Here is a 23522-nt window from a genome sequence, read left to right as displayed (position 1 = left end):
TTTAGGTGCTTTTTTGTTAAATTCTCTTCCTTTGTAGCATATTGTTATTGTATGCTTAATTTTGCACTGTATTAATGCTCCTCATTGGGATTTGGGGTTTTTAATTTGTAAAATGTTTTGAAAAACTGATAAAAAAAAATTTTTAAAAAATGACAAGATTTCACCTTCAGATGAGCTCAATGCCTTTTTATACTTGCAAAACATGGAAACACCTTCACAAACTCCCTCTGCCACTGACAACCCAGTGATTTCAGTCTCTGAGGCCAATGTGAGAGGAGGAAGAATACACAAAAAACATCTGGCCCAGATGGTGTACCTGGCTGAGTACTGAGGACCTGTGCTGATCAACTGACTGGAGTGTTTACTGACATCTTCAACCTCTCATTTCAGCAGTGTGAGGTACCCACAATCATACCAGTGCCCAAGTAGAACATGGTAACCTGCCTTACATCCACTATGATGAAGTGCTTTCAGAAGAGTAATTTGGATCTGCTCCAATTTGCCTACCATCATAAGAGGTCAACAGCAGATGCCATTTCATTGGCTCTTCACTTAAGTCTGGAACATCTGGACAGTAAAGATGTTTCTTCAGGATACTCTTCATTAATTACGGCTCTGCATTCAACACTATTTTCATCTTAAAACTAATCAATAAGCACCAAGTCCTAGGATTCGATACGTCCTTGTGCATTTGGATCCTCGATTTCCTTACTTGCAGACTCCAGTCAGTTCAGATTGGCAGCAATATCTCCTTCACGGGTGTGCCACAATGCTGTGTGCTTAGACCCCCTTCTCTATTCACTTAACACTTACAACTATGAGGTGATGTGTAGCTTCAACACCATATTTAAGTTTGCTGAGAACAACGTTGTTGGCTGAATCAAAGGTGGTGTCAAATCGGAATATGGAAACAAGACTGAAAATCTGGTTGAATGGTGTCTCTAACTCAACATCAACAAAGCCAAAGAGCTGATTATTGACTACAGGAGGAAGAAAATGGAGGACCATGAGCCAGTCCTCAATAAGGGAACGGAGATGGAGAGGGCCAGTAACTTTAAATTCCTTGACATAATCATGATCTGTGACAGCACGTAGGTGCCATTACAGTGGTGCCTCTAGTTTCTTACAAGATTTGGCAAGCCATCAACAACTTCAACAAACTTCTATAGATGCATCACGGCTTGGCATGGAAACACCAATTTTCATAAACAGAAAAGTGTATAAAATGTGCTGGATACAGCTGAGTCCATCACAGGCAAAGCCCTTCCCACCTGTTTTTTCACTACTACCATTAAGAAAGAGATAGAGAAGCCATTTAGTATTATTATTGGTTTTGTATTTGCAGTTTGTGTTTTTTTGCTTCATTGTATTGTTTGTCAGTCCATGTCTGTGTGTATATTTTCATTGATTCTATTGTATGTCTTTGTTCTACTGTAAATAACTGCAAGAAAATGAATCTCAGTATAGTATATGGTGATATACATGTACTTAATATATAATAAATTAACTTGGCCTCCACAGCAAGCTATGGTAATGAGTTCCATAGATTCACCAGCCTATGGCGAAAGAAATTCCTCATCTTTGCTCTAATGAGATGCCCTTCTATTCGGAGGCTGTGCTGGCTAGTTCAGGTTTCCCCCACTCTAGGAAACATCCTCTCTAGGTACACTCGGTCTAGACTTTTCAGTATTCGATAGATTTCAAGGAGGTCTCACCTTCATTCTTCTAAACTCCAGCAAATACAGACTCAGAGCCATTGAATGCTCCTCATTACAATAACCCTTTCCTTCCTGGGATCCTTCTCATGAACCTCCTCTGGACACTCTCCAATGCCAGCAAATTCTTTTTTAGATAAACTCTTTTTTAAACTGCTCACAGTACTCCAAGTGCAGTCTGACCAATGCCTTATAAAGACTCAGCATGACATCTTCGCTTCTATATTCTAGCCTCTCAAAGTGAATACTAACATTGCATTTACCTGCCTTACCACTGACTCAAACCTGTATGTTCACCTTGAGGGAATCCTGCACAATGACTCCAAAGTCCTTTTGCATCTCTGAGTTCTGAATATGCTCCTTGTTTACAATATTGTGCACGCCACTATTCCTTCTACCAAAGTGCATGACTGTGCTTCCCTACACTGTTCCATCTGCCACTTCTTTGGCCCTAATCTTTTAATAATTTTCCTAATTTGTTTAAATCCTTCTGCAGACTCCGTTTCCTCACACTACCTACCTTTCCACCTCTCTTTGAATCATCCGCAAACTTGGCTATAAAGCCATCAATTCCATCATCCAAATTGTTGAAAAGATGCAGTCCCAGCACTGAGTCCTGCAGAACACCAGCAGTCAACCGGTAAAGGAAGTCTCCCAGTGTTCCTATATCTCACATGAAGGATATGCCACTGACCTTGGACCCATTTTCACTGTAATAGCAAAGAATTAATAGACAATGATAGAAACTTAGCAAAAACTCACCTAGAGCTTCACCTCTTCTCACTTAAGCCTCTTGAACACTTGGCAATCAAGTTGGTATGTATGTTGCTTAATATTGTTCCTAGTCTGAACAAGCTGCAGTTTAATTAAGGTTGTCTTCAGAAGCATGGTCTCTTTCAAATTTGTATATTTAAAACTATCACGCTAGAATATCAAAAACTTGACTAGAACATAGAAGCAAGGATGTAATATTGAAAATTTATAAAGCATGGTGAGGCCTAACTTGGAGTACTGTGAACAGGTTTGGGCCCCTCAACTTAAGAAAGGATATGCTGAAGCTGGAGAGGGTTCAAAGGGGGTTCATGAAAATGATTCCAGTACTTTCTCCTTCTGCCCCTCTTTCTCCTCCCCCCTTTCTCCTTTTGCCCCCCCCCCCCTTTTCTCCTGCCCAGTATTTTGTAAGAGAAATTGAAAGCTTCCTGAGTTTCAGCAGCAGCAGTCAGTGCAAGAGTCGTGGCTGCAGTGATGTGGTGGAGGGGGGTAGTGTCCCAATATAGTATCCCAGGCTGTCTCTTTTGAGAAATGTGGAGTACATTTAATAGTACATTAATAATAGTGTACATTTGTGATCATATCAATGGCTCCAGAAAAGGGCAGATAATTTGCACCCCTTATGGTCTCTGCAGCCACTGTTATTGAGCTCTGTAAACTGCACCTTTCTGTTCACTGTATGGATGTAATGTGGCTTTGGTGCCATTGTACTTGCAGGCACAAGTAGACTTGGGGCTGATAATAATTAACTTTAATATTAGTTCATCATCTCAAATTAATCCTGCTGCTCTGTCACGATGGATGATTGGTATCCACATGTGCTTCTGTGTAGGAACCATAAGGGATAGATAGAGAACATATCTATGCAGGGTTTTGATCTGAAATGATCTTAAATAAAAAATACTGGGGAAAAAAAATGGGTTGTAAGAAAACCTGAAATGTTGTGATAGAACAGATGAGTGAGACTAACTTGATTGCCCTTTCAAGGAGATGGATGGGGAATGATGGGCCAAATGGCTACCTCCTGTGCTTCTAAGCATGGTACTTATCTGTATGCCAGTTAGATAATCTTGTCTAGCTTCCATTACAGTTCATTCCAAAGAACTAATGACTAATTAATTATTAAGGAATCTTATAATATTGTGTTACTTTATTTTATTGAGATACAGTGCAGAACAGGCTCTTCTGGCCTTTTGAGCTATGCCACCCACCAACTCCCAATTTAATCTGAGACTATTCACGGGACAATTTACAGTGGCCAATTAGCCTACCAACTGGTACATCTTTAGACTGTGGGATGAAACCACAGCACTGGGAAGAAACCCTCGCATTCACAGGGAGATCATACAAACTCCTTACAGGCAGCAGTGGGAATTGAACCCCAGGTCTGCTTTGCTGTAAAGCGTTGTGATAATCATTATGCTACTGTTGATTTCTTACCTGCAACAAAATAAAAATCTGAAATACTGGAAATCAAAAACAAAACCAGAAATTGCTGAAAACATTCAATGGGTCAGGCAGTATTCATATAAAGAGAAGTAATTAACACTTCGAGTCTGTAGCCCTTCATTGTGACTGAGTTGCTGTGGCAGGCTTGGGGAAACGGCATTAAAAAGTATGACAGTAAATATGCAGTGGGTAATGTATCAAGGAATAATTCATAGTTTACAGCAAACTTGAGGATGGAACGCCTACATGAAGGGAAAGTGGAATATGAGTGTAATCTTGAGAGACATTTAAAACCAGGCTGTAAAATCTCCAATAGAAATATGAAGGGAAAAGACTGCAAAAGGTAATATGGGTCCCTTATAGACTGAGGCAGGAGAATAATGTGTTTCTGCCTCCATGGAAGAAGATATAAAACCTCACAAATGTTTGCTTTAAATTTCTCTTTTCTGTTAGATCTCTTAAATTGTCCTTGTACTGACAATACTGGTTATCAAGCTGTTATGTAACAAGATTAATCATATTGGCTGAATACTTTCACAATTAGACTGGCAAACTCACTACTGAGAACACTTAACCTGTAGGATAGATGCGCCTCACGAGGTTTTCTGGATTGTACACCAGTGATGTGAAGCCACACCACTCACAAAGTTCTCTTTCATGCATTTGGCCTTTGACTTGCAAGACAGCCTTATTATTGATGCGTGTGTCATTCTCTGAGACAGGACTGTTACAAAATAAAAGCAAAGTACTAGAGATGCCCAGCATCTGTGGAAAAACACTCATCATTTCAGGTCAATGACCTCTCATCATTGCTGCTTTTGTTTCCGTATTCTAGTGTCAGTAGTATTTCATAGTTTTTTTATTATTTTGTTTTTGTTTCCCTGTTGTACGTTCAAACAACTAGCTCAACATCTACGTTAGTGCCATTTTCTTACAGTATTCTCATATTCCTTAATTCCCTCAATATAGTCTTTAATTAATACAATGACTAGGCTACCACAGCCCTCGAGGGTAGAGAATCCAAAATTTCCCCAGATGCTGAATGAAGAAGTTTCTCATCGCATCCTTCATAAGTGACCCCTCTTTGCTCTGAGATGACTACCCCTGGTCCTCAGCCAGTGGAAACATCCTCCATTCATCTAACCTGATAGGCCCTGTGAGTGTCTTACTAGTTTCAATAAGGACACCCCTCATACTTTTAAACTCTAGAGAGTGCAGGCATGACACATTCATATTCTCTTCTCAGAAGGCAGAGCACCCTCTGGAACCAATCTAGTGAATCTTTGCTGCACTCACTCTGTGAAAGCTCTGTCCTATTTCAGACAAGGAGCCCAAAACCCTATGTGACATTAAAGGTCCAGTCTCACCAAGGCTCTTTGTAATCACAGTAGGATATATTCATTCCTGTAGTCACATCCTTTCAAAATGATCTGTTGCTCTACATAAGCTGTCTTGCCAATATTTATCTATCTTTGTAGATATGTTTCCATTCAATTCCACCTTGATTCTACATAAAGTTATCTATATCAAGGGTTCTTAAACATTTCTGTCAAAACCTAAACACAATGACCCATTATTTTCTCAAGAATTATCTAGTTTTTGACAAGGACATGATTTTCTAATCGGCTTCTTGGCATCCTAGTATCTACTGGTTGTCTTTTGAAGTTTAAATAACTTAATTACCATTCATTATGTAAATAAAGTGATTAATTATTAGACATTTTAACTGCTTTTCACATTTTAACTGTTGGAAATAATTACCTTATGACTCATTTTACTGTGGAAGAACTTAGTCTGAATGAAAGCCTGTTGAAATTGTGGGTATACAGGAACGGTATGGGCAAACCCTGGACTGACTGAAAATAAAAACAGGCATTTTAGACTGAATATAGGTTGTCCTGCATGGACTGTAACTGGATATTCATGCAAACTTACTTAGTTCTGATGAAGGATCTTGGCCCAAAATATCAACTGGTTATTCATTTCAATATCTGCTGCCTGACCTGCTGAATTCCTCCAGCATTTTGTATGTACTGCTCTAAACTTCCTTGGTTCACTTTTCTCTAGTCCCTCCTTTTCAGTTTCCTTGTCACCTACTCCAAAATGCTTGATTCCCCACCCACATCGTTGGGCACAATAACATCTGGAGTTGGTGGATCTCCAAAGCTACATCAGTAGTGCTGCAAGCAGCACTGACAATGAAGCTACCCTCATATTTCCAGAAGAATTAAAGAATCACTGATCTATTCTCATAGTCAACACAATTTTGGGCAGCAAGAATTTCATTCTGGCTGTTCAAAGTTGAATTACTCCTGATCATTTATAGACTTAGGTTTGTTCTCCCTACAAGAGGAGAATTTTGTTTTGTCTACTCTATAAAAACCTTTCATAATGCTGACAAATTTGAAAGATTTCATATTTCCAGCTGTTTTATATTAAATACTGTAAATTCAAAAAACATGTTAGTTCTGTCTAGCACTGAAATATAACTTCATTATATTTCAACTAATTGCATTGTTACTTGTAGCCATTAAACACAGATGTAGTTTGGAAGAAAGATAAGTGTGTGTGTAATAAGTAAAATTTGTGCAGGAAGTATAATTTTCTAATTCTCAAATTTTAAGTTATAGCTAATAGAGTTGCAATTTCTCCAAGTGTTTCTTCAAATACTCTCAGATGTGAATGTCTGTCCTAGGGATGTGGCCATCTTACATCCCATTATTTTCTCTATTATATTTTATTACATATTGAATCCAATATCTTCCTCACATTGACCTATTAAAGTATCATGTACCTTGGCCTTTGAATTTATAAGTTTCTGTATGAGAAATTTTTGATAGATCTTTACAGCCCTAGAACACTAAAGGAAGTAGAACTAGATGCTCTTTAAAATTTTAGTATTAAATCAAAACCTATTTTCTTGGAAAATTTTATATTGCTAGAACAAGCATGGGTCATTTTGTTCTTCAATTTGGCTAGAAATGACTCGCTTGTAAACTTTATTGGTAGTCATTCAGGTTCAGTGTGTTAAACTTACGGAATCCTCCATGTTACCATACACTGGGTTTTCTGTGTACAACATCTGAAATGGATATGCTGATTTCTAGTTTTCTAGTCTTACTAGATCTCTGTTTTGGAAAAAAAGGGCTGTTTTTTCAAAATCATTAAATGAAGATTTTCACAAAAATAATTGATGAAATATTGAATTCTGGTTTACTTTCATTTTATGTTTTGGGAATAAATCTGGCATGTACCAGATTACTGAAAATTTTATCTTCAAATTGTCTCCACAGCAATATCTTTGGTTTGCGGCCGATTGATTACGCAAATACTGAACAACTGATTGCCGCTCTGAAGCATTCCACTAAAGATGAAAATCCAGTTGTTGAGCAATGCTTTGCGGTATGTATGCTGAATTGCGTCATTATTCCTTTAAAATGTTAATATTGTTTTAAGTGATTAAAACAAATTTTATTATCTATATGGTTCATGAAAATAGCCTCATAGATAACACTGGACAGCAGATTTTTTTTCAAAGGTTCTGCTTCCTCAATGTTTTTGTGGTTATGATGAATCGCTTGAAGCTAAAGACAAATGTAATTTCAGACTACTTGTATCACTTAAGAATTTGGAGAAACAAGAAATTAACTTTTATTGAACATAATGCATTTAATTGCATAACAGACAATAGTTCAACTAAACTAAAAATGTTTTGTTGATTTTTTTTTTGTTTATACTCAGTGTCTGAGGCTTCATGCTTAAGTGTCCAATAACAATCAGCCAGCTTTGATTGATTCCAGTTGCCCTGATACAATATCTCCATGATCACAATGTCCTGGTGAAACCTTTCACCATGCTCGTCACTGACTGCCAAGATTTGCAGGGAAGAAGTCTAAATGGGAATACAGAAAATGTATCTTTAGTAATACATTGCCCTTCATGGTTTTGTGTGCTTGAAGCATGCTGCCAACCGACTGCACGTAGTTTGGTGTTCTGTAGTAGTCAAGAAAAATTTCAGCAATATCTTTGAATACCTACCATGTGATTTTTTTTCCCCTGGTCCCAATAGAAGTTCTTCGAATTACCTGTCTTTGAGGACCTGTTTGATCTGTGGACCAATAAAAAGTGCTTTCCTTAATCTTGACATCAGTTATTCTGGGAAGCATCAAATCGAAATCCTTAATGGAAATTTTTGTGCCTGGTGACAGCAGATTCCATCCTTGCTGTCTCGAACCCAGTAGTTCTTCTTTTGCCCTTGACAAACCCAAGTCTCTGACCAGGTCATTTAGCTGAAATTGAGTTATCTGATGAGGCTCACTTGACATAAAGGGTTTAAAATCTGTTTCAGTAACTGTGTCATTATCTGCTTCTGGCTCGTGCATCATGATATCTTCTTGTGCCTCCGCTAGACTCCTTATCTCTAGTAGCTTCAGTAATGGAAGACTATTGTCATGCAGCACAGGTCTCATAGCTGAAGGGAGATTGGGGTATTCAATGGATTTCTTGTTTTTAGCAGAAAAAGCAAATGCACTGGTCAGACAGAAGTAGCAGTCTATCACATGATCCTTCTGCTCTTAGGCAGCAAACAGCATTGATTTCCAAGTACCTCTGAGCCAAGCAAAGATCGACAGCTCATGTTGCACAACAAATGTGGGGAGCCCAGGCTTTGTTCTGATCGCCATTTTTACACCATTTTACACCATTTTTTACAGTAGAGTTTTCTTAATAAGAATCATGATCCATCTTTGAGATTTAAGCGTATACTCTCCACAAATGTAACAGAAAGTACTGCGATTGTTGCAACATTGGCGAGACATTTGGCTATAACAAATATGCCTGAAAATATAATTACTTTATTATAATGAGTACACACAATATGCCATGCATATAGAGCATGTGCTTCAACATGATCGCAAACTGATATACATATAAACACAATGCATAAAACGGTGTGCATGCCTTGCTTTTATAGCCTTTCGAAACCCTGTCCTGCCGCGTGGCATCCCCCCGCCTAAGCCTGCCCAGGCATGCCTGGACAACATAGAAAACTTTACAGCATACATTGTGGGCAACATTTTAATTGACTGGAATTGTGACTTGAAATAACAAATACAGGTGATTTTTTAAAAAATGGTGCATGACAGGGAGATTGAGGTGATTTTCATGATCAACAGCCCAAAATCCATAAGATACGCCAAAAAGTGTTTACTTCTTTTTAGCACTACTGTTGTAAAATAATTTTTATCAGTTGAGTCATATGCAGTTATGTTCTCTGGAAGGTTTTGTTTTGTACATTTGCCACTGACCATTAATGTATGAATACTACCTCTAGCTTGAAGGGTCTTGTGGAAAAGCCCACTTGCTTCTTTCTGTCTCCACGTACCTAGAGAAGGATAATGATTAAGAATGAATACCCATTTTGATACTTTATTTCCTTTGCTGGATCCATGTTTCAGATGTTGCATGTCCCATGCAAAATGGATTGATCTTATTTCAGTATTTCCATTTTCTAGTTCATTCATTGTTAATCTAAAGTAATTTTTATCATGAATATTGATGATGGGGATAGTAATTAATTACTGGGATGGGCTTTGTAATGTTTAATTAAGTTATATTTAGTAACAGTAGTTATATTTAGTAACAGCTCTCAGCTTGGATAGATGCCAGAGTAAGCAGTTTATACCATGCTTCTAATGGGGGGGGGGGGGTGTAATTGAATGCCATATTAGTTAATAATGCATGGTGCCAAGCATTGTGGTATAAATCATGTCATTTAATCATTAAGAGCAAGTTTTTTTAGTTGTTTTTTTACTTACAAAATGGTTATCTTATTTGAGGCAATTCTCTTCTTTCAACAAGCAGGCATCTGCAAGCCAGAGAAGAGATGAACCTATCATGTTGTTGGGAAGTGGACTCCTTCCAGCTGACAAGAATAAGCTCGACAGATTAATAAGGCTACTGAAAGTTGGAAATTGCACTGAATTTAGTACTTCTGGTATGTTTATTTGGAAAGGAATTCCAAACATTATACCCAGCAACTTGGTTAAAGATGAACATACAGATATATAATAGTTGCAAATAGCAAATCTTTGACATAGAGATTGGAAATAAGGAAAACTTCTTGAAGTTACTGTATGTGGAGAAATGGAGTGCTGCATCACTAAATAAAATGAGTTTTATATTTACATCGATCTTTAAAGGAGTAGGCAGGAAAGTGGAACAGAAACCAGAAGTAGATCAGATCAATTATTATCTTACAATTGGCAATACAGGCTTCAGGAGTCGTTATGACCACACTTTCTATTTTTCCTTTTCCTGTGCAATAGGCAAGAAGAGCACTAATCAAATGCTAGTTAATTCCTGGAAATATTTTGACAGTTAAAATTTCATGTGACGACTTTAGCTTAGCGGCATCCTTCTAATGAGTCGAATGAAAGTGAACAGATTTTACAGGTGAAGAAATGGGATGAAGATAATGAGGCTGATATTAAAATCATGAAATGTCTATGCTAGTATGGAAATCTTTAATACAAAGGAGTTTCAAACATGGATATGGCATTAGAGTTTCAAACATACAGTGGTGCTAGAAAGCTTGCAAATTTTCTCTATTTCTGCATAAATATGATCCAAATGTGATCAGATCTTCATGCAAGTCCTAAAGCTAGATAAGGAGAACCTAATTAAATAAATAACACAAAAAACATTACACTTGTTCATTTATTTAAATGTATTTGTTGGAAAAAGTATATGAAACTTTGCTTTCAATAATTGATGCGACCCCCTTGCACAGCAATAACTTCAACCAAACATTTCTGGTAATTTGATCAATTCTGCACATTGACTTGGAGGAATTTTAGACCATTCCTCCATAGAAAACTGTTTCTGTTCAATATTTCTGAGATGTTGTGGCATGAATGTCTCTCCTCAGGTCATGCCACAACATCTCACTTGGGTTAAGAGCTGGACTCTGACTTGACCATTTCAAAACACGAACTTTCTTCTTTTTAAACCACTCTGCTGTTGATTTACTCTTGTCTTTCGGATCATTGTCTTGTTGCATCATCCAACTTCTATGAAGCTTCAGGTGATGGACCGCTACCTTGACATTCTTCTGTAAGATGTCTCAATACAATTTTCAATTCATTGTTCCCTCAATGACTGCAAGCTGTCCAGGCCCTGAGGCAGTATAGCAGCCCAAACATGATGTACCTTCCAGCTTTCTTCACAGTTGTTATGAGGTTTTGGTGTTGGGGTACAGTGACCTTTTCCCTCCAAACATAACAGTGTGAATTTCTGTCAGAAAGTTCAACTTTTGTTTCATCTGCCCCGAATCAGAATATTGTCCCAAAAGGGTTGTGGAATATCTAGGTGGTCTTTGCAAACTTGAGATATGTCACTATTTTTTTTAAGAGAACAGTGGGTTCCTCAGTGGTGTCCTTCCATGAACACCACCTTGTTCCAGTGTTTTTCTTACAGTGGACACATGAACAGAGACATTAGCAAGTTCTCGAGATTTCTGCAGGTCTTTTGCTGTTATCCTTGGGTTATTTTTCACCCTCTTCAGCATTGCATGTTGTGCTCTTGGTGTGATCTTTGCAGGACGCCCATTCCTAGGGAGAGCAGCAGCAATACTGAATTTCCTCCATTTGTAAGCAATTTCTCTTACTGTGGACTGATGAACACTCACATTAGAAATGCTTTTGTAGCCTTTTCCAGGTTCATGCATCTCTACAATTTTTCTAAGGTCCTCTGAAAGTTGTTTTGATCAAGGCATGGTACACATAAACATCTTTCTTAAGAAGCGCAGGCTCTGTCAGTAACCTGACTTTGTGTGTCTTTTTTTAAAGGGCAGGGCACTTCTATAACCCACACCTCCAATCTCAACTCATTGATTGGAACACTTGACGTGTAGAAGGCATTACCCAGAGGTTCACATATTTTTTTGAACCTAGGTTGTGATTGTTTAAATGGTGTACTCAGTGATGATGAGAAGATGTACAATTGTTTGCGTATTATTAGTTTATTGTTGTGTGTCTATTATTCTGACTTAGGTGAAGATCATACCACATTTTATGAGTAATTAATGCAGAAAACCAAGTAATTGCAAACGGTTCACAAACTTCTTGCAATTATATGAAGCTCAGCAGAGGTTGTGATACTGCAGTCTAGGCATTTGAGTGCAAAATTTTCTTTTATTTAGTAGTTTCCTGGAGTGGCTTTCAGGCCATTCATATTACACCAAAATGTATCTAGACTTTCTTGGTAGGACAGTCATGTTCTCCAGGCACAAAATGATTAAATTCCCCATGCAATACTTGGAATGGCACTGTTGACTGAAACTGGGTGTAGTTTAAAGGGCTCTCCCCTGAACAGATACTAGCCCAGTACTGAATTCAAACCCTGTCTGCTCTCCTTCAACTCAGCTGTACAAAACTGTGGTTTCACTGTACCTGGAGTATGTGTACAGTTCTAGTCACTTTACTACATAAGAAATAGGAGCAGGAGTAGGAGTAGGCCATCCGGCCCATCGCGTCTGCCCCGTCATTCAATAAGATCATGGCTGATCTGTCCGTAAACTCAGCTCCTTCTACCTGCCTTTTCCCCATAACCCTTAATTCCCCTACTATGTAAAAATCTATCTAACTGTATCTCAAATATATTTAGTGAAGAAGCCTCAACTGCTTCCCTGGGCAGAGGATTGCACAGATTCACCACTCTCTGGGAAAAACAGTTTCTCCTCATCTCCGTCCTAAATCTTCTCTCCTGAATCTTGAGGCAATGTCCCCTAGTTCTAGTCTCACCTACTAATGGAACAACTTTTCTACTTCTATCTTATCTATCCCTTTCAAAATTGTGTATGTTTCTATAAAATCCCCTCTCATTCTTCTGAATTCCAGAGAGTATAGTCCCAGGCGACTCAATTTTTCCTCATAGATTAACCCCTTCATCTCTGAAATCAACCTGGTGAACTTCCTCTGCACTGCCTCCATGGAGGATATGGTAGCAGTAAAGAGAGTGCTGAAAAGAATTATTGGGATATTGCCTGGAATTATGGGCTGTAGTATAAGGAGAAATTACACAGACCAGGTTTATTCTCAATGGAACAGAGAAGCCCAAGAGGTTATACTATAGAGGATTATAAAATTATGAGGAGCATTGATAGGATAAATAGTCTTTTTCTAAGGACTGTGAGCCTTGAACTTGATGGTGCCGGTTTAAGGTGAGAGAGGAGAAATTCATAAGAGGTCTGAGAAGTTCAGATGGTGATTATTATTTGGGATAAGATGTCTGAGGATGCAGACACAAATATAATGTTTTAAAAGACATTTGGCAGGTATTTGGAAAAGAAGGATACGGGCACAATGCAGGTAAGTGGGATTAGAGTAAATAGGTATTGCACCTGGTGTGGACAAGGTGGGTTGAATAGGTCAGTTTCTGTCCAATACATTACTGTAATACTCACATGTGCTCCATATGCACAAGTCATTAACGGCTGACATCTTGGGATGATTTCCTTAATCCGCAAGTGCCCATTGCGCATGTCCTTCAAAGTCCCTGCTGAGCAGACAAGAGAATTTCAAAGTTTCAAGAAATGTTACTTTGTCTCAGTCCTGTGGACAAGAGATTTGCTTCCAGATATTTCAACCAGGCAAACAGCTTTTCAGCATCTGTCCATTTGTCCATCTCAGTTTCGGTGAGAGAACCTGTTTTCTCAATTCAATTCATTTTTAAAGAACATACATTTCACAAAGCAAATCCACTTGGTGAATCTACATGATGTACACTACGTCACTTCCAAGTCATGCATGTCCTTGAAAATGCCAAGTACTGCAGGTGCTGAACATTGAAATAAAAACAGAAAATTCTGGAAATATGAAGCTGGTCAGATAACAGAGGGAAAGTGTCAGCAGACTGGGCATAGACGTATTTTAATAGATCAATGGCTCCATGTAATATCGGAGAATGTATACAGTATGCAATCCAAAATTTTTACTCTTCGCAGACATCCACAAAAACAGAAAAGAACCCCAAAGAATGAATGACAGAAAAACGTTAGAACCCCAAAGCCTTCTCTCCCTTCTCCCACCTACAAGTGGCAGCAGCAAAGCATCAACTGTCCCCCATGTGTTTCAACACCCATCCACCAAGCAAACAATACAAAGCCCCCAAAGAGAGAGAGCATGATCTGCAGTGCAACAAAAACTGTTGTTCACCCAACAATTCAACATGCAACAGTCTCTCTCCCTCTCCCTCTCCCCCTCTCTCTCCTCCCCCTCTCCCCCTCTCTCCCCCTCCCTTTCCATCCCTCTCTCCCTCTCCCTCCTCTCTGCCGAACAAGTAAATAGCCTCACATTTTACCAATTCATTGTGCCTCCCACCTTCCTGCCCTCTGGTTAGCTACCTGCACATACTTTGCATTCTCCTCAACTCACTTTCCCACCTACCTTTGAGATCTTTGCTCAGCTAATGCATTGCTGTAGACTATAAGAAACTGAGGGCTTCATACCGACTCATGTGGTATCCCATTCCTCTAAATTGAAATCAGTAATTTGTTCCAGAATTGATTTCTATCCTTTAATTAATCTATCATTTATAAAATGTAGAAATACTCAGCAGGTCAGGCAGCTCTTGTGGAGAGATTGCTAATGTTTCAAAGCATTGACCTTTCAGTTTAACTAGGAAAAGTTAGAAATGAATATTTTAACTTCTAGAGGAGGGGGAATGGCAGAAAGAGGAAATGGAGATGCTTTTGGCGGAAAGGTCTGCTGGACCAATGTGAGGCTTGATATTTATTTGCTAAACACAAAGAACAATTCCATATTTACAAAGTATAGACAATGCTGTCTTTTGAAGCTACATACAAACTTCACACCTTCTGATTCATATCCATCCCACAGACACCAGCAGTGTCTGCACGGGGATCCACAGCTTTTAGGAATCCATTGTTCCAAACTGAATCCACAATACTTTTAAAAAACACAAAATGCTGGCAGAACTCAGCAGGCCAGACAGCATCTATGGGAAGAGGTAGTGATGTCTGGCCTGCTGAGTTCTGCCAGCATTTTGTGTTTTTTATTTATTTCCAGCATCTGCAGATTCACTCGTGTTGCCACAATACATTTACTTGGTATTTTATGTGTGTAAAGAACAAATCCATATTTACAAAGAATAGATAATGCTTTCTTTGAAACTACATGCAAACTTCACACCTTCTGATTCACATCCAGCCCACAGGTGCCAGCATTGTCTGGATTGGGATTCACAGCTTTTAGGAATGCATTGTTCCAAATTAAATCCACAATACATTTTCAAGGACAGAAGACTTGATAGCCAAAGCCATTTGCTAAATGTAAATAACCTAAACCAGAAGTCACTCCAACAGTGGTCACCAAGTGAGACTGAATAACAGATTGCAGTAGTTCTGGCTGAGAAAAGTTGGTAAAGGCTTGTTAATTGCAACTGATCGGTCAGGAGAAGATGTAAGTAGAATGAAGTGGATGAAAGCAGAAGAGAGGAAGAAAAGGATGTGTTCGAACGGTGTGATAGGAAACAGCAATTCTGAAATAAACAAGAATGCTGGAAATTACTGCAAGCCAGTCAGTAGGAGAGAGGTGATGACTAGTTGGAACTGTGGGATACACATGAGAAATATATCAAAACCATGCTGGAAATACCTTGCAGATCACACAGTAAGGTGTTTCCACCACTTTTGTTATTTCAGATTTGCAGCAGCTGCAGTTTTCTATACCTTGCATTTATAGCATTGCTTCGTAATTTCCTCTCCTCATTGATCTCCTTACATTTTCATCTGCTCCAGATGGAACAACTGCAATTAGAAAACTTTCAGCATTTCTAAACTGCACCAGCATCTTTTGTTTATTTGCAGTCTCCTCTCCCTTCCATCCTTTTCACAGGTGTTCACTTTGACCTCTCCAGACCTTTCCCCACCCATCCTTTCCCTCCTCCTCAGCTAATTAGTTTTTCCTCGTTATTATGAAAGGTGAAACTTACAATGCCAATACTCTTTGGCTCTCTGAAAATTCTGTGGAATCTCAGAATTTTAGATTTCTAGCATCTGCAGGGATTTTTTGCCTCATGCCTGTATTGTACCCCAGCTCCTTACTGAAATACATTTTTGAAAAAAATTATGCATCTTTTGAAATTCTAGATATATATTATGCATTTGCTTCCTAATCTATCCTGCCACGTATATCGACAAAAATTTAGATTTTCAAAATAGTATTTACCTTTCATAAAGCAACATTGACTCTGCTGAATCGCTTTACTCTTTTGTAAAACAGAGATGGGAAATTAAGAGGTAGGAATTCATCCTCTAATATATGAGCACTGTATTTCCCATATGAAATTCATTCCATTGAAATCCACAAGGCAAATTTCAGAAGCTGAATTCTATACACACTATTGTCACACTTCTGATGACATTTCTTCTATTCCTACGATTGGAAATTAAAATATTAAATGTTGAATTTTTCAGCTGGTTCAGAATGAAGTTAAAGTGATTAATAGGTTGTTAACAATTATTCAAAATAGCAGAGGATTCTGTGCTAGTGTGAAATGGGCATTTGAAAGAGCTGTACTAAGAATCATTATTGAGGGTAAACACTGAAAATGTTAAATATAATGATTTTTGAGGTGGGAGATTGAACCTCTAAGATTACATTTTGTCTTAAAACATAAAACAAGGTTTAAACAAAAATAAGTTATGTTTATGAGACTTAAAGAAGCTGTTATAATTTTCACTTAAATTGAAATTCAGCAGTGTTTTCATACAGTTAAAATCTATACTAAAAATTGGCAGGTGATATGAATACATAAAGAACAATGAGGAAGTGCTGATGTTGATTAATTACTTTGCCTCAGTATTTATTGCAGAGAAAGGGGATGTTGTGCCAGGTATCATAAGGAAACCTGCATTAAATGAAGTGAAATTCAGCGGGTGAATTGAAGGATAGACTGCATCCATGTTACTTTACCTGCTTTCATTTTAGTGTTCCAGCAATAATAAAGATAAGGTCAAGCTTTAAGTTACAAACTTTACTGTATCATTGTGCTAATGAAATCATGCCTTCTGTAGAGTCAAATCTCCCGCCTATTTAACTCTATGATTGATTGTACATTTGTGAAATGCATTTTATGATGCATCACCTTCTTTACTGTTTTTGCCATCCTCAGCAGCTTCCAGTTTTATCCTGTGATGAATGAGTTGGCAAGCCTCAAATTTAATCAGTTGCTGAGGTGATCAGGGCCTTTGTCTTTTGTTAATTTAATTATTCACATGTTATCATTGTCCTTCAGTTTCAGCTCATCACCTTCCTTGTCGAGTCACAATTTTCCTAACTTTTATTTCGTTTCAACCTCTCAAAATCCTGCAAGGGAAGGGGAGAGAAGATGTGGTGATAGGGGGTTCAGCAGTTGGGGGAATGGACAGGGGGTTCTGCTAATGTGAAAGAGATCCCTCGATGGTGTATTGCCTCCCAGCTGCTAGAATCGGAGATGTCTCAGATCAAGGCCACAGCGTTCTTATGACAGGGTGAACAGGCAGAAGTTGTGGTACATATTGGTACTAATGACATAGGTAGGAAAAGGGATGAGGTCCTGCAGAGAAAATATAGGGGCTAGCAAGGAAACTGAAAAGCAGGATCTCCAGGGCAATAATACTGTGTTACATGCCAGTGGGCATCTCTTCTGGGGAAGGTTGGCAGAGGCAGCTCTTCTTGCAGAGCTGTTGGGGAGTGTTTAAGCTAGGTTGGCAGGGGGATGGGAACCAGAATGATATGTCACAGGATAAAGTAGTTAGTGTAAAGTTAGATGCAGTGTGTAAATGGGCTGAGGAAGGATTGGTAGTAGATAGAGGATAACTGCAATCAGTTGGATGGGTTGAAATGTGTTTAGCTGAACGCAAGAAGCAACAGAAACAAGGGTGCTGAGCTTAGAGCATGGATCAATACATGGAACTGCAACATTGTGGCTTTTACAGAAATTTTACTGCCACAAAGGCCAGAATGGCTGCTAGATATTTCAGGGTTTGTATGTTTCAAAATGAGGTAAAAAAGGTGGGGGAGCGGCATTGCTAATCAGAGATGGTATCACTGTTGCAGAAAGGGAGGTTTGTCATGGATGTATCATCTACTGAGTCAATGTGGGTGGAAGTCAGAAACCAGAGGGGAGCAATCACTATTGGGAGTGCTTTGAAGGCCTCTCGCCACAACTGGGATGCTGAGGAGTAGTTTGATAGGCAGATTTTGGAGAGAGGTGGCGAGGAAGTCTACCCCCCCCCTACAAATGACCGGGTGCTGTGTCTCACCGTGGCTGTTGTGAGAACCCTGTGCAGGGTCAACCCACGGAAGGCTGCTGGACCAGACAACATTCCTGGTAGAGTGCTCAGAGGATGTGCAGACCAGCTAGCAGATGTTCTCACTGACATCTTCAACGTCTCCCTAAGCAGCGCCACCGTTCCAACATGCTTCAAGGCCGCCACCATCGTCCCTGTACTGAAGAAGTCTTCAGTGTCCTGCCTAAATGACTACCATCCCATTGCACTCACATCCATCATCATGAAGTGTTTCGAGAGGCTCGTCATGAGGCATATCAAGTCCCTACTGCCCCCCTCACTGGACCCCCTGCAGTTTGCGTATTGTCCCAACTGCTCAACAGACGACGCCATTGCCATCACACTCCACCTGGCCCTAACCCACTTAGTCAAAAAAGACACGTACGTTCAAATGCTGTTCATAGACTTCAGTTCAGCATCCAACTCAATCATCCCTCAGAAACCGATTGGAAAGCTGAGCCTACTGGGGCTGAACACCTCCCTCTGCAACTGGATACTAGACTTCCTGACTGGGAGACCTCAGTCAGTCCAGATCGGAGGCAGCATCTCCAACACCATCACACTGAGCACGGGCCCCCCCCCCCCCAGATCTGTGTGCTCAGTCCACTGCTGTTCACTCTGCTGACCCATGACTGTGCTGCAACACACAGCTCGAACCACATCATCAAGTTCGCCGATGACACGACCATGGTGGGTCTCATCAGCAAGAACGACGAGTCAGCTTACAGAGAGGAGGTGCAGCGGCTAACGGACTGGTGCAGAGCCAACAACCTGTCTCTGAATGTGAACAAAACAAAAGAGATGGTTGTTGACTTCAGGAGGGCACGGAGCGACCACTCCCCACTGAACATCAACAGCTCCTCGGTAGAGATCATTAAGAGCACCAAAGTTCTTGGTGTTCACCTGGCGGAGAATCTCACCTGGTCCCTCAACACCAGCTCCATAGCAAAGAAAGCCCAGCAGCGTCTCTACTTTCTGCGAAGGCTGAGGAAAGTCCATCTCCCACCCCCCCATCCTCATCATATTCTACAGGGGTTGTATTGAGAGCATCCTGAGCAGCTGCATCACTGCCTGGTTCGGAAATTGCACCATCTCGGTCGCAAGACCCTGCAGCAGATAGTGAGGTCAGCTGAGAAGATCATCGGGGTCTCTCTTCCCGTCATTACGGACATTTACACTACACGTTGCATCCACAAAGCAAACAGTATTATGAAGGACCCCACGCACCCCTCATAGAAAATCTTCTCCTTCCTGCTGTCTGGGAAAAGGCACCGAAGCATTCAGGATCTCACGACCAGACTATGTAACAGTTTCTTCCCCCAAGCTATCAGACTCCTCAATACCCAGAGTTGACACAAACTTACTGCCCTATTGTCTTGTTTATTATTTATTGTAATGCCTGCACTGTTTTGTGCACTTTATGCAGTCCTGGGTAGGTCTGTAATCTAGTGTAGTTTTTTTCTGTGTATTTTATGCAGTTCAGTCTAGTTTTTGTACTGTGTCATGTAACACCACGGTCCTGAAAAGCCGTTGTCTCGTTTTTACTGTGTACTGTACCAGCAGTTATGGTCGAAATGACAATAAAAAGTGACGTGACTTGACTTGATAAAAGGATTGTTCTCATGGGTGACTTCAACTTCCCTAATGTTGGTTAGTACCTCTTTAGTGCAAAAGGTTTAGATGGGGAGGAATATTTTAGATGTGTCTAGAGACTCAAGGAGAGGCTATACTGTTCTCAGGCAACTGTACAATGGGAATATAAAGGTTGTTTAGTGGAGCACATGCATGGGGTTCTGCATAGGTTAGTCCCCTTGAGGCAGTGACAGGATAGCAGGGTGAAGGAACCATACTTGATAAGAGATGTAACATTCGTCAAGAGTAAGAAGAAAGCAAAATTAGGAAACAAAATTCAGACAAGGCTGTTAAGAGTTATAAGGTAGCCCCTATTGTGTGCTCCTGTTTTGTATTAGGCAACCAACCTTGATTCAGTACAGAATACAAATGGATGTGCCAGGAACACCTACAAATGAGACCCCCAACTAACACTCCTCCTAAGTAGCAAAATCAACATGCATTAGATAGAGCTAAGTAAATGATTCCACAGCTAGGTGCTATAATAAAAACAGTACTGTTCTGTCGCATCTTGGACAGTTAAACCAAGGACATACCATTCTTAGCAATGGCAGAGCTCAACACTTGAGCACCAAATGCAAGGCTTGAAACACTTACAACCATTGTCAGTCAGAAGTGATAAATGGATGGTACAAATCTAAATCCTGTGTTTTTGGATTATGTAACACAAAAACAGGACATTTGACCCACCATATCTAGGTTGTCCATCAAGTAACTATGCATAATAATCCCATTTACCAGCACTTCGACTGCAGCCTTTTGTCTATTGGTGGTTCAAGTACTTGTGTAGATAAGTAAATGTTGCAATAACACCTGTTTCCACCATCCAATCATGCAGTTGTGTTCTAAAGTCCAACACCCTCTGGGTGAAAAACACTCTTCCTCAGGTCCCCCTTTAAACCTCTTGGCATTAACATTAAACTTATGACTGCGAGAGGGGTAAAAAAAAAGTTTACTACTATCTACCCTATCAATATTCCTGATAATTTTTTGTACCACTGTCAACCTCCCCCTTAAGAAAACAAACCCAGTGTCTCAAAGGAAAGTAAACACAGCCTTATCTAGTCTTCCTGTGGGCAAAACTGACTGCCTTGATGTCAGAGCAGCATTTGACTGCAAGGAGCAAAAAGAGTCTTGGTAAAACTTGAGCATCAAGCTGAAAACATTATAATGGCTGAAGCCATACCTTGTGCAAGGGAAGAAGTCTTTGATTATTGCAGTTCAATCACCCCAAGCTGCAGGATATTACTCAGGAGTTCCTTGGAGCAGTACCCTGAACCAAAATATCATAAATGACCTACCTTTCATCATATGCTTAAAAGTCAATGCTATGATGCATTCCATTCACAACTCCTCAGCAAGTGAAGCATTCAATGCATATATGCAGAAGGATAGACAACTTTCAAGCAGAGGCTCCTAAGTGAAGTCATCCATCATCGTAAATGTTTATTGCCCCCTTTAGCATATTGTGCTTCACTGATGTCCCAGCTGTTCTCACAATTGGACATAATAAATCTCAATGACACTGTATCAAAGCCAAGCAGAGTTCTCCTTTGTGTTCTAGTCCATGTATACTTATCAATTATTAAATGATGTTATCTAGTTATTTGTCACATTACTGTTTTTAGGACCTTGCAGTGAGTAAATTGGTTTTAGTACTTTCATATTATAAAAGTGACTGATATTCACTCTGCAATGTTGTCAGAGAATTGTTCCATTTTTTATAAGTTTTATACAAATGGTAAATACCATACTAAAATGTAGAAATTGAAGAGAAATTATGAGCAATTTTGTACGTTAATGTGTCAAAGGTGGAAATGGTGTGTTAATGGTGGAAACTATTTGAAAATATGCTTAATAAATTGTCACATTAAGCTGCATTGTTAAGCAACCATTAATGTCATTTTATTTTAAAATAATATTCATTGTAACTCAAATGTGCCAAAATCAGCAATAACTAACCATTTTCCATTAGGTGAAACTGACAGTGATATGTAAATCATATTAGAGGCCAAATATTTGAAATAGAGAAAAAAATAACAGATATAGATTTTATATTGGAATTAAAGGATTAGGGTAAATCAAATGAATATTTTATGTTTCATCTTTTGATTTAATACTTTATGGAAGTTTAGAGTTACTGTCTGACTGTAATATCCCTGTAGACGACTTGCTGCAAGGTGATTCAATCTAGATATTTCACTCACCTATAGGGCAGTGAATTATTATGGGCTGATGTATTACAAGAGAATAATTGACCAATGGTATTTCCTTCAAGGATAGAACTATCACACTAAAGTCATATATGTTTATTTTTTGTTTCCTTGGCTTTTTGTTCTGCCACTCTCAGGACCATGACAGTTAATGCAATACAACAACTTTATTCCTTTCCTACCTTTCTCTGGATACTGGCTAGAACTGCAAATATCCCTAGTCTTCTCACACAAAATGCTGGTGGAATGCAGCAGGCCAGGCAGTTTCTTCCTATAGATGCTGCCTGGCCTGCTGTGTTCCACCAACATTTTGTGTGTATTGCTTGAATTTCCAGCATCTGCAGATTTCCTCGTGTTTGCAATCCCTAGTCTTCTGTCTGTTTCTTCTAGCCATCGCTGAACAATGTAAATATTTGAATTGTGGGGAATGAATGTAACAGTTGATTCAAGTGGTGCCCTCACATTCCTAAAGGTGTACTTCCCAAGATGGAGAATGGGAATGGGGTTGGAAGCTTATTTCCCTTTTCAACCAGAGCAAAGAACCCTCATTATTATCTTTCAGGGTAGCAGACTTGCCACAGTCTGGGAATGTCTGCATTGTATATTTGGTCTGCAAAGATTTTTCTGATACCTTAGTCTAGACATTCCTAGTAATACTAAAAATATTTATGCCGTGATGGTGAAATAAACTTAACCCACAGCAGAGTCATAGCACTCACATATCCAGCCTCAAAGTTGAGTTTATTGTCTCATGTCGTATATTTAACACTTTCAACAGAAGCTGTCCACCTCCAGCATGATTTTCAACCCCACTCTGCCAAATGCAGAACAGAAATCAAAGTACCTCAGTGGCTACTGAGTGTATATTTGTGGTCTTCTGTTACTGTGGATGTGTTGTGCATTCAGAGATGCTCTGCTGCATATCACTGTTGTAATGCATGGTTATTTGAGTTACTATCGCCTTGTTAGTTTGAATAGGTCTGGCCTCTCTCATTAACAAGGCATTTGTGCCGACGGAACTGTCACTCACTGGATGTGTTTTGTATTGCACACCATCCTTCATAAACTCTAGAGACTGTTGTGCATAAAAGTACCAGGAGATCAGCAGTTTCTGAGACAGTCAAACAACCCCGTCTGTCACCATCATTCCATGGTCATAGTCACTTGGATCACATTTCTTTCCCATTCTGATGTGTGGTCTGAACAACAACTGAACCTCTTGACCATATCTGCATGTTTTTAATTATTGAATTGATGCTACATGATTTACTGATTAGATGTTTGCATTAACGAGCAGGTCTACAGGTGCACCTAATAAAATGGCCACTGAATGTATTTTCAGTACTTTTGTTTTTCTGTTTTGATGATGAATTGTTGCAAAAATATTTC

General features: G+C 39.4%; 1 protein-coding gene across 1 annotated transcript in view; it reads left to right on the top strand.

The window, feature by feature from the left end:
- Positions 1 to 23522, top strand: part of bard1 (BRCA1 associated RING domain 1) — a 251067-nt gene that overhangs the window by 171307 nt on the left and 56238 nt on the right. Inside the window, exons 7-8 of the mRNA XM_073046471.1 lie at positions 7229 to 7337; positions 9798 to 9930. Of these exons, the coding sequence (XP_072902572.1) occupies positions 7229 to 7337; positions 9798 to 9930 (242 nt within the window). The remainder of the gene's footprint in view (positions 1 to 7228; positions 7338 to 9797; positions 9931 to 23522) is intronic.

The sequence above is a fragment of the Hemitrygon akajei genome, chromosome 5, assembly GCF_048418815.1.
Source record: "Hemitrygon akajei chromosome 5, sHemAka1.3, whole genome shotgun sequence".
NCBI classification, from domain to species: Eukaryota; Metazoa; Chordata; class Chondrichthyes; order Myliobatiformes; family Dasyatidae; genus Hemitrygon; species Hemitrygon akajei.
This window is presented reverse-complemented; position numbering and strand designations above follow the sequence as displayed.